The sequence below is a fragment of the Heteronotia binoei genome, chromosome 1 (assembly GCF_032191835.1).
Source record: "Heteronotia binoei isolate CCM8104 ecotype False Entrance Well chromosome 1, APGP_CSIRO_Hbin_v1, whole genome shotgun sequence".
In the NCBI taxonomy this organism is placed as follows: Eukaryota; Metazoa; Chordata; class Lepidosauria; order Squamata; family Gekkonidae; genus Heteronotia; species Heteronotia binoei.
The window spans coordinates 127,394,806-127,407,596 of NC_083223.1; the positions used below are offsets into that span (position 1 = coordinate 127,394,806).

The window sequence follows — 12,791 nt, forward strand, 5'->3', positions numbered from 1 at the left end:
TCCTTTGGTATCAACGAAATAACAGCTTCCTTCCATGTGTTTGTTATTTTCCCTTTTATTCTTATCATGTTCATCAGCTTCTGCAATTTCGGTGTTAACTCATCTTTAAAGGTTTTAAAATATTTAACTGTATATCCATCTGGCCTAGGTGCCTTTCCGTTTTTCATTGCATTAATTGCAGCTTCAATTTCTATTTTTTCAATTGGATCATTCAAAACTTTTTGCATATTTTCTGTTAAGGGTTCTATTTTTATCTTTTGTAGATACTCATCCATCTTTTCTTTCTTTATTTTGACACTTTTAAACAACTTGGCATAATACTTAAAAAATTCTCTTTTTATTCCCTCTTGGCTAACCACCTCTCTTCCATCTACCACAATTTTATTAATAATTTTATTTTCTCTCTTTTTCTTCAGTTGCCAAGCCAAATACTTTCCAGGTTTATTTCCTCCCTCAAAAGATTTCTGCTGCAGTCTTTTCAAATTCCATTCCAATTCTTTATTTAACAAATGTCTCATTTGCATTGTAATATTGTAATTTCCCTTATAATTTTCTTTTTCCCTGGCCTTTTTCTCAACTCCCCTTCTTTTTTCTTTATTTCATTTTGAATGTCCAACAACTATTTTTCTTTTGCTCTCTTATCTTTATTATTCAAGGTAATCAATACTCCTCTCATTACTGCTTTATAGGCATCCCAGACCATCTGAAATTCTATATGCTCTTTATCATTCATTTGAAAAAAAGTTGTAGTTTCATTTTCTAGGTATGTCACTATTTCTTTATTCTGTAGTAAATCTTCATTCTGTCTCCATCTTCTCAACTTCTTAGACAATTTTGTAATCCGCATTATTGGGTTATGGTCAGCCCCAATTTTAGGTAAAATCTCTATTTTCCTTGTTATAAGACCTAAGTCTTTAGTGTCCCACAACATGTCAATTCTAGAAAAAGTTTTATGTCTTGCTGAAAAAAAGGTATAGTCCCGCACTTCAGGGTTAAATTTCCTCCATATGTCCTCCAAATTTTCTTGTTTGACCAATTCAGAAAAAGACTTTGGCAATTTTCCTTCTTTGTTATTCCGCCCCCCCCCCCAGACCTATCCAGAGAGTTCTTAATTGTTCCATTAAAGTCTTCCATTATCAAAACTTGGTCATAAGTCAGTTCATCAAATTGTTGTATAATGTCTTTTAAAAAAGCATCCTTTGCACCATTAGGCGCATACAGTCCCAATAACATCGGTTTTTTTGCATTTAATATTATTTCTACTGCTACAAATCTTCCATCTTTATCTTTAAACACTAATTTTGGCTCCAGTTCTTGTTTAATATAAAAAATCACTCCCCTTTTCTTCTGTTCAGCCAATGAAAAAAATTCTAACCCCAATTGTTTATTCCATAAAAATTTGTAATCCTTTTGTTTAATATGCACTTCTTGTAAACAAACTATATTACAATTTTGCTTTTTAATCCAATGAAATGTTGTTCTTTTTTGTGGTGAATTTAGTCCATTTACATTCCAAGACAATAATTTGTAATCCATCAAGGTGCAAATTCTTTATGTTCATAAAATCTACACAGTTCCTGTGCATTTGTAATTGTGATTCTTTTCCCCTGAAGTTCAAAACTCAAACCTTCAGGTATTATCCACCTAAACCTCATTTCATTGTCCCGTAATTTTTCTGTCAGTTTTTTATATGTTCTTCTATCACTTATCACTTGCCTTGGCAACTCCTTCATAATTCTTACTCTGCTGCCTCCCACTATCAATGTCTTTTCAAAGTTTTTATTCATGAGTAAGAGTACTCATTTTGTATCTTTGTAGAGCAAACATTTTATGGTGAGATGTGGTGAGCAGGGAAGGGCGTGTATATGTCTGTATTTTATTGGCTTTTAAAGAGGCATACTGCCTCCCTGTACTGGTGACAGTGTTCAGGAATGTTTTTTCTGCTTTTGTGATGTATACAGGAAGCTCCCTCATGTTGCTTACTGTGCAATTATATTTCTAGACACCCTTGGTAATAGTATCTGTGGTCTACTGGACCTCAGCATAATGATTTTTGTTTTATTTCTAAATATTTGAATGAAAACTGATTTGTAAATGTAATTTGAATGCCTGCTTGGACATGCACATGATTTTGACAGCATGTTTAAAATGTAAAATTACATTATCTATACCATTTGCTTGAAAATTGAAATGAAATACAAAATAAATACTTTAGATGGGGAAGGGATGAGGTGAACTAAAATTGTTAAGAATTAGTATTTAACATAGATGTTATAATGTTTTCAGGTGGAGTTGGTGAACATAGGAGGAACTGACATTGTTGATGGAAATCACAAACTGACTCTTGGGTTACTGTGGAGCATAATTTTGCACTGGCAGGTAAGGGAAGCAGGTGCTTTGTTTTCTTTCAAGCTTGCATGAATAATGAATTTGCATTATAATATTTCTCGTGTAACCTAAAGGGCCATATGATGCATTTGGCAAGTGCAGTTTTCTTGTGTCACGTAGTAAACCAGTCCTGAAAGCATAAGAACTGCTTATAATGTGGATCATATGTCTTGTAGCTGTAGACAAAGAGAGCACTGATGTGTGCAAAGTAGAGCTTGAACATAACCAAAGAGGTTATTTTTTAATTTAGCTTTTGATCCCACATTGACTGTGAATTCATAAATAAAATAGATCAGAAATACTTCTGATCTTGAATCCCATGTTTAATTTTCTAGTCATGCTTTCAGGTGAACTCAATCAAGTTTGATTTATTGGTATTACATATGTTATTTGAAGAGTGGGATAAATGGTTCCTAACATTGCTGTATCTTTGTAGCACAAGGCAAGTTTATGCTTGAACTAAGGTGATCTTTCTGGATGTGAGATAGAGAAGCCAAGCTGTGCTCATTGTGTAAAACAATGACAAAAATGTAGTTTGTCCTTTCCCAAATAAAAGTAAAGGAGTTCCTGAACAGCCCAGAAAGTTGGTGGTATATGGAATAGTTTTACTGCCACTCAGGAAAAATATGGAAGGAAGGAACTCATGCATCTGGCTGTATGTATTCATCCCTATCTCTAGCTTGGCAGATCATACATCTACATATAAACAAGTGTGCCCTTGGGATGATAGAAGAGAGAAAGTCAAAGATTTCTGTAACTAGATTGATATTTACTGAATATAGTAGCAGATAGGGAAGCAAGAACATAAGAACATAAGAGAAGCCATGTTGGATCAGGCCAACGGCCCATCAAGTCCAACACTCTGTGTCACACAGTGGCAAAAAATGTTATATACACACATACACTGTGGCTAATAGCCACTGATGGACCTGTGCTCCATATTTTTATCTAAACCCCTCTTGAAGGTGGCTATACTTGTGGCCGCCACCACCTCCTGTGGCAGTGAATTCCACATGTTAATCACCCTTTGGGTGAAGAAGTACTTCCTTTTATCCGTTTTAACCTTTCTGCTCAGCAATTTCATCGAATGCCCACGAGTTCTTGTATTGTGAGAAAGGGAGAAAAGTACTTCTTTCTCTACTTTCTCCATTCCATGCATTATCTTGTAAACCTCTATCATGTCACCCCGCAGTCGACGTTTCTCCAAGCTAAAGAGTCCCAAGCGTTTCAACCTTTCTTCATAGGGAAAGTGCTCCAGCCCTTTAATCATTCTAGTTGCCCTTCTCTGCACCTTCTCTAAAGCTATAATATCCTTTTTGAGGTGCGGCGACCAGAACTGCACACAGTACTCCAAATGAGACCGCACCATCGATTTATACAGGGGCATTATGATACTGGCTGATTTGTTTTCAATTCCCTTCCTAATAATTCCCAGCATGGCATTGGCCTTTTTTATTGCAAACGCACACTGTCTTGACACTTTCAGTGAGTTATCTATCATGACCCCAAGATCTCTCTCTTGATCAGTCTCTGCCAGTTCACACCCCATCAACTTGTATTTGTAGCTGGGATTCTTAGCCCCAATGTGCATTACTTTGCACTTGGCCACATTGAACCACATCTGCCACGTTGACGCCCACTCACCCAGCCTCAACAGATCCTTTTGGAGTTCCTCACAATCCTCTCTGGTTCTCACCACCCTGAACAATTTAGTGTCATCCGCAAACTTGGCCACTTCACTGCTCACTCCCAACTCTAAATCATTTATGAACAAGTTAAAGAGCATGGGACCCAGTACCGAGCCCTGCGGCACCCCACTGCTTACCGTCCTCCACTGCGAAGACTGCCCATTTATACTCACTCTCTGCTTCCTAGGAGAGGAGGCAGATCGTGAAGTAAAAATCATACAAATCCAGAAGGCAGTGAAGAAAAAAGGAACAATTCCTAGTGGAAATGGTTATTTTGACTAGTTTACCCACCCCATTGCTAGCACAAGCAGGCCCCACCTGTAAATGTGTATATGGTGTTTCCAAGGAGAGGAAAAGAAGAGTGAAAGTAGTTGCTGTAGATATGGTAAAAAGGGGAAGACTGGATGGAGACAAAAAGATTGAATGGACATATCATAAAGTTCTAGGGAGACTGAGTAGCCAAATGTGTCCATGAGGAATAGAAGGAGAAAAGGAAAGTAGCATAATGCCAAGGTATAGGTTAAAAGCAAAGGGAAGTAGGGGTAAATTGCAGATGAGGACATATAGATCTCTCTTGTGGGTTCACACAGTGGGAAGAGGAGGGAAGAAAAAACAAGGCATGATGATTTGGTTGCTGGGGTGCATAGGCTTGGTTGATTCTCCTTTTAAGAACCTAGATGTATATGTTTATATTTTAGGCCCATGTTTTATATATGTACTTGAAGACCTTTTATGTGTGTTTCTTTCAGGTCAAAGATGTTATGAAAGATATAATGTCAGACTTGCAGCAAACAAACAGTGAAAAAATCCTATTGAGCTGGGTGAGACAGTCTACCAGGCCTTATAGTCAGGTCAATGTTCTAAACTTCACCACAAGCTGGTCAGATGGACTTGCCTTCAATGCGGTGATTCACAGACACAGGTAAATAGATACTTGTAAAATACTGTGTTAGTGAAATAAATATTTTCAGAATATTTGTATCAGAGGGATGAATATTGCTTCATGTGAATTTTTTTTTAAATACCAGTAACGAATGATAACAGAAGGAAAATTCCCAACATTTTGAGCATGAAGCCTTTTGTTCTTCCTCCTATTTTCCAGAAAACAAAATACTTGAAATTGTTCTAAAGCCCACTTGGCATATATTAACTAGAGAGAGAGAGAGAGATGGCTTTTTCTTGCGTAGTGACTGTTAATTTGAGTAAGGAACAGCTAATGGCAATAATGGCTTTTGTTTTTAAAAAATGCGTAGGAAAAAGTAAAAGAATTTCTAGAATTTTAACTAAACCTGAGATGAATACTAATATCCCATTAGTTCATATATACAAATTAAAGGTAAATAATTTCTTTCTTGCTTTATTTCAAGTTCAGTACTGTAGTGTTGTGCTAACTGAAGCAATGAAACTTCTGATGATAAAACTAATATTGTTGTTTGTGGATATGTACTGAGGAAAAAGCACATGTGGCGCAGAGTGATTAAGCTGCAGTACTGCAGTCGGAGCCCTCTGCTCACGACCTGAGTTCGATCCCAGCGAAAGCTGGTTCAGGTAGCCAGCTCCAGGTTGAATCAGCCTTCCATCCTTCCGAGGTCGGTAAAATGAGTACCCAGCTTGCTGGGGGGAAAGTGTAGATGACTGGGGAAGGTAATGGCAAACCACCCTGTAAAAAGTCTACTGTGAAAACATTGTGAAAGCAACGTCACCCTAGAGTTGGAAACGACTGGTGCTTGCACAGGGGACTACCTTTTTTTTTTTTTTTTACTCAATTCCAGCTCAAAATTGTCATGACTGGAACAGGTAACTCATAGCCAGCTAGCTACCTTAAGACTGAAGGTTTTCTTTGACTTTTGGTCGCAACTTGTTTATCTGGATAAAGGTTGTTGGGTTGGATTGTAAGCACATCAAATTGTGGAAGATACCACAATACGAGAACTCAGACACCTGTTAAAGTTCATGGCAAAAGATTCAAGATGGACTAAAGAAAGTACTTTACTCAACGAAGAATTGTGTTCTGGAATTCAGTGCTAATGGATGTATAGCACAGCACATATGACAATGAGCAAAGATGGTTTTAGAAAGGAATTCACAGATTGATGGAGAATGGGTCCATCAGTGGCTACTAGCCATAGTGAATAAAGGAAAACTTATTTATATGCAGTTATCTCTGAAAACCAGTGCTAAAAGGTAGCATCAAGGGAACACTGCCTTCTGTGCTCGTTGGCCTCTTTGCTTTAGGACAGCTTGTTAGTCACTATGTGAAACAAAATGCTGGACCAGATGAACAGCAGGGTTGACTTTTTGTCCTTATAATGTATGTAAATCACTTTGAACATTCCAAGTACTATATAAACAGGGTTGTTTGTTTTTGTGGTTGCAATTTCTAGGTTTATGAACTTGGTAATTATTTTATTCTCATGTTCTTTGTTTTCAGACCTGAACTATTTAGCTGGGATAGAATAACTAAAATGACCCCTATTGAAAAACTAGAGCATGCCTTCAACATAGCTAAAAATCACCTGGGGATAGAAAAATTATTAGATCCTGAAGGTACAGTATAATGCTATGCAGTGGAGTATTCATATTACACTATTTGCTTTATTTTTAATGTAGCTACCTAGTAGTTGTGTCTTGTGTACATATGATAGCAGCGTTTATACATGATTCTAATTGTTTGAGATTGGTTTTCTATATAAGTAGGATTCTATTACAGTGCAGCCAGATCATTTAGGATCTTTGAAAAAACATATTGCATGTTATTTATGTGAACTCATAATCTCTGCGGTTTTGTGACCAGCTGATAGAATTTCCCTAATCTTCATAATGATACTAATTAATCTGTGTTAAGCTGATTCAAGTAGTGAAAAAGCCTTCTCTTCCAAATTGCTGCAAGTATCAATTGAGGATGATAAAACAGTATTTTGAAATAGTGTTATGGTGGGAGGGGAATTGATGCCTACAATTTCATTAGTAGAAATATGTGAGTTAGGTTTTCACTGATAACTGTAAGTTGTTGGTGAGGATGACAGATAACACAGCAGCCCACTAGAACATTTATAGATATGGTTATACAAGGTATTTGCAACATAAATGTAACTGAATAAGTAAAAGTAGTTCTGTGCTCTGGGCATGATTTCACTATAATTGTCTATAAGAACATCCAATAAACATTTATTTTTCAGATGTTGCTGTACAACTTCCTGACAAGAAATCCATTATCATGTACTTGACATCCTTGTTTGAGGTTCTTCCTCAGCAAGTTACCATGGAAGACATTAGAGAAGTTGAGACTCTTCCAAGGAAATACAGAAAAGAATGTGAAGAAGGGGACATGCAGGTGCTGTGTGCTAATGCCTTGATATCCAAGGCTTCCATATTGTACTGGACTTTCAGTCTAATTACTTATTGTTCCTACCTTGAGGAGTGGTTCTCCTTGAGTGCATGGTTGTACATATCCTTCACTTTTATTGCTGCAACTGTTTGCTTGTAATTTGATTGTCTTCCATGGTCATACAAACTATAAGCCAAGTTTTTAATGTCACAAGCAAAGATCTCAGTGAGATCTGGCTGAAAGTCTGTACACAAATTAATATTTCAAGTGTCTGATGGGATGCTTTGCCAAGTACTTGTCAGAGACCTGAGCTTGTAGATGTATCAGGTTTGGGGCTGCATACTATGTACAGCCCTCTGGAAGCTAGACCTGTTACACAAGTCGATACTTAGAAAGGGCAGGATATTTTTACCACTGAAGTCTCTCTGTAGAGTAGAACTAATAAAAAGACACATCTAAAATGATTTTGAAATATGTTTTGTTCTGTTGCATAAAAATATTCTATGACATCACAAAGTTTCTCCAGAAACAGTTTGGTTCAGTTTTTTGCAACACTTTATAGAACGTATTCCTATAGTTTTGTAAAGTTGACATCACAGACTAACATTTGTTTTTATGCAAGTGGAATTTTTTAAAGTTTAAACAAAACTAAAAGTAGCTATACAATATTTGCAAAAAAGTAGAATGCCAACAGTGGGATGGGGGGTTTCTAGTGTTTTGCACTGAGTGTCACATGTATGACTGTCTGCCCACAGGACAGAAGTCTTGGGTGTGTGCTCGATGCAAGGAGCTCTTGGTCCTCAGGGAACGAGTTCGTACCCTTGAGGCTGAGGTGGCTGATTTGGAGAAGCAGAGACAGTCAGTTAGGCACTCAGAGAAGACTCTCGGGGACGTGTTAGATGAGCCCCACTCTGAACATGGCAGCACCGTTGCTGCCAGGGAACATGAGGGTCTAGAGGGAACAGGGCACCATGCTGAGGATAAGGGGAATGCACCCTCAGAAGGGACCTCTTCTTCAGTTGGTGAGCGGGTATCCTTTCGCGCCAAGGAACCATCCCTGGGCAGGCAGGGAGGGGGCGGTCTTGGTAGTTTGTGATTCGATCCTTAGGCAAGTAGACAGCTGGGTGGCAAAACCACGTACTGATCGTATGGTGACTTGCTTGCCTGGTACGAAGGTAGCGGACATTACGTTGTTGTAGATAGGCTGATAGACAGTGCTGGGGAGAAACCAGTGGTCGTGGTGCATGTTGGCACCAGCGATGTGGGGAAATGCAGTTGTGAGGTCCTGGAGGAAGAATTTAGGCTGCTAGGTAGGAGACTTAAGGCCAGGACCTCCAAGGTAGCCTTCTCAGAAGTGCTACCTGTTCCACGTGCAGGGCAGGAGAGACAGGCACAAATTAGAAGTCTCAATGTGTGGATGAGATGATGGTGTAGGGAGGAAGGGTTTAAGTTTGTTAGACACTGGGATGCTTTCTGGAACAAATGGGAGCTGTACAAAAGAGACGGTCCCCACTTGTTCCTAGAAGGAACCAGGCTGCTGGCCCTTAAAATAAAAAAGGTGGCAGAGCAGTTTTTAAACTAAATCTTGGGGGAAAGCCGACAGGAGATGAAATTTCTAGATGTTCTCAATAACTGTGCTGTGGAGCAGATGGTCACAGAACCTATCAGGGGTGGCGCAATCCTGCATTTGGTGCTAAGTAATTTATTTATTTATATTTATTTTGGTTCATTTATATTCTGTCCTAACCCAAGTGGCTCAGGGTGGATCACATACATATACAATCAACACATAATGCAATAAATGCAATGCAATAAAACCAATAAAAACCAATAAAAGCCAATAAATACAATTAACATAGCACACAATACAGTATAGCGTAACAAAGTGGCGGACTGATAATACAGATTGGGGTAAATTAGTGGCCCTGATATGGCAGTTCAGATCACTGTTCAGATCACTGTGGGGGAGGATGACCAATGGTTTAGGCAGTAGCCCAGGGGCGTCTGCCTGCCTCAGCCGAATGCCTGGCGGAACAGCTCTGTTTTACAGGCCCTCCGGAAAGGTAACAAATCCGGTAGGGCCCATATCTCCATCGGGAGCTGATTCCACCGGGATGTTCGAGGCAAGACGGACGATGCTTGGGCCAGGGATGACCAGAAGATGTTGATTGACAGATTGTAGCTGCCTTCGGGGCTCATATGGGGAGAGGCAGTCCCTCAGGTACGTCGGTCTCAGGCCATGTAAGGCTTTGAATGTCAATACTAAAACCCTGAAGCGGATCCGGTACTCAATCGGTAACCAGTGCAATGCGCATAGCATTGTTTGACTGTTTACCCGTAAAGGCAATCCAGTCAGAAGCCGCGCCTTTGCGCCTTGCACTCATTGGAGTTTCTGGATCAGTCTCAGGGGCAAGCCTGTGTAGAGCAAGTTACAGTAGTTCAACCTGGAAGCGTCCGTTGCATGAATCACTGTAGCTAGGTCCTGAGAGGTCAGATAGGGCACCAGCGGCCTGGCCTGCTGAAGATGATAAAAGGCAGAACGCGCAACTGCAGTGACCTGGGCCTCCATGGAAAGGGAGGTATCCAGTATCACCCCCAAACTCCTCACCTGCTGGGCTGGCACAAAAGGGGCACCATCTAAGGTGGAAAGTCAGATGCCCGATCCTGGCCTCCTCCCTCCCCCCCCCCCCCCGGACCCAGGTACAGGACCTCCGTCTTAGTTGGATTAAGCTTCAGCCAGCTTAACTGCAACCATTCTGCCACGGCTTCTAAGGCCCTGGTTAGATAGTCTGGGGCAGCATCTGGCCGGCCATCCATCAACAGATAGAGCTGGGTGTCATCTGCATATTGGTGACAACCCCCCCCCCCAAACCTCTGGCAGTCTGGGCAAGGGGACACATATAGATGTTAAACATCTTTGGTGAGAGAATTGCTCCCTGCGGCAAACCACATTCAAGTGGGTGCCGCAGCGAGTTCTGCTCACCAATTGCCACCCTTTGTCCCCGACCATGGAGAAAGGAAGAGAGCCACTGAAAGGCTATCGCTTGAACTCCAATGTCGGCAAGGCGGTGGGTCATTAGATCACAATTGACTGTGTCAAACACTGCTGAGAGATTTAACAACAACAGCAGCGCTGACCTGCCTTGGTCCAGGTGCCATCTAAGGTCATCTGTGAGGGCGACCAAAGCCGTTTCTGTCCCATGACCAGGATGGAAGCCAGACTGGAAGGGATCAAGGGTAGAGTTATCCTCCAAGAATGCTTGAAACTGTTTTGCCACCGCTTTCTCAATTACCTTACCCAGGAATGGTAAATTTGAGACTGGGCTGTAATTGGCCAGGACTGTTGGGCCCAAAGCTTTTTTACATAAGAACATAAGAGAAGCCATGTTGGATCAGGCCAACGGCCCATCAAGTCCAACACTCTGTGTCACACAGTGGCAAAAAATTTTATATACACACATACACTGTGGCTAATAGCCACTGATGGACCTGTGCTCCATATTTTTATCTAAACCCCTCTTGAAGGTGGCTATACTTGTGGCCGCCACCACCTCCTGTGGCAGTGAATTCCACATGTTAATCACCCTTTGGGTGAAGAAGTACTTCCTTTTATCCATTTTAACCTTTCTGCTCAGCAATTTCATCGAATGCCCAGGAGTTCTTGTATTGTGAGAAAGGGAGAAAAGTACTTCTTTCTCTACTTTCTCCATCCCATGCATTATCTTGTAAACCTCTATCATGTCACCCCGCAGTCGACGTTTCTCCAAGCTAAAGAGTCGCAAGCGTTTCAACCTTTCTTCATAGGGAAAGTGTTCCAGCCCTTTAATCATTCTAGTTGCCCTTCTCTGGACTTTCTCCAATGCTATAATATCCTTTTTGAGGTGCGGCGACCAGAACTGCACACAGTACTCCAAATGAGACCGCACCATCGATTTATACAGGGGCATTATGATACTGGCTGATTTGTTTTCAATTCCCTTCCTAATAATTCCCAGCATGGCGTTGGCCTTTTTTATTGCAGATGCACACTGTCTTGATATTTTCAGTGAGTTATCTACCACGACCCCAAGATCTCTCTCTTGGTCAGTCTCTGCCAGTTCACACCTCATCAACTTGTATTTGTAGCTGGGATTCTTGGCCCCAATGTGCATTACTTTGCACTTGGCCACATTGAACCGCATCTGCCACGTTGACGCCCACTCACCCAGCCTCAACAGATCCCTTTGGAGTTCCTCACAATCCTCTCTGGTTCTCACCACCCTGAACAATTTAGTGTCATCCGCAAACTTGGCCACTTCACTGCTCACTCCCAACTCTAAATCATTTATGAACAAGTTAAAGAGCATGGGACCCAGTACCGAGCCCTGCGGCACCCCACTGCTTACCGTCCTCCACTGCGAAGACTGCCCATTTATACTGACTCTCTGCTTCCTATTACTAAACCAGTTTTTGATCCACAAGAGGACCTGTCCTTTTACTCCATGACTCTCAAGTTTTCTAAGGAGCCTTTGATGCGGAACTTTATCAAAAGCTTTCTGGAAGTCAAGGTAAACAACATCTATCGGGTCGCCTTTGTCCACATGTTTGTTCACCCCTCAAAGAAATGTAAAAGGTTAGTGAGGCAAGATCTTCCCTTGCGGAACCCATGCTGAGTCTTCCTCAATAACCCGTGTTCATCAATGTGCCTACTCATTCTGTCCTTGATAATGGTTTCTACCAACTTTCCCGGTATTGAAGTCAGACTGACTGGCCTGTAATTTCCTGGATCGATCATTGACTACAATGCCTATGGGCAATTCAAAAGTTAGAGAATTGCTGGTTTTTTCAGAAGTGGATGGACCACTGGTTTTTTCAGAAGTGGATGGACCACTGCCTCTAAGTTTAGCCGGGAATGTCCCTGTTTCCAAGGATAGATTGATAATATTGGCTAATGAGCCCTGGTTATCCTCCCCCACCACCCGCCTTAATAAGCCAGGATGGAAATGGGTCTAGTGGACAAGTGGTTGGCTTCATTGCAATCAAGATCTTGCCCACACCTTCCCTATTAAGACTGCTGAAATGATCCAGTATAGGACCCGAAGACAGGCAACAGGCTTACAGTTCCCGTACTGTATCAATCATGGCCAGGAGGTTGTGGCGGAGAGTCGAGATCTTATCTGCAAAATAGGTCGCAAAAGCCTCACAGCCTATATCCAATTCTCTAACTTTTGAATTGCCCATAGGCATTGTAGTCAATGATCGAGTTGTCCTAAATAATTGGCCCGGGCGCAACTTTGCAGATGCAATGGAGGCTGCGTAGAATTCCTTCTTCGCAGACTTCACTGCCTTCTCATAGGCTTTCATAAATGCTGTATAAGAAGTTCTGGACTCCTTGTCATAAGATCTCC

At 41.0% G+C, this 12,791-nt stretch overlaps 1 protein-coding gene across 1 annotated transcript in view; it reads left to right on the forward strand.

The window, feature by feature from the left end:
* Nucleotides 1–12,791, forward strand: part of UTRN (utrophin) — a 640,548-nt gene that overhangs the window by 119,192 nt on the left and 508,565 nt on the right. Inside the window, exons 6-9 of the mRNA XM_060240558.1 lie at nt 2,287–2,379; nt 4,826–4,998; nt 6,508–6,623; nt 7,256–7,410. Of these exons, the coding sequence (XP_060096541.1) occupies nt 2,287–2,379; nt 4,826–4,998; nt 6,508–6,623; nt 7,256–7,410 (537 nt within the window). The remainder of the gene's footprint in view (nt 1–2,286; nt 2,380–4,825; nt 4,999–6,507; nt 6,624–7,255; nt 7,411–12,791) is intronic.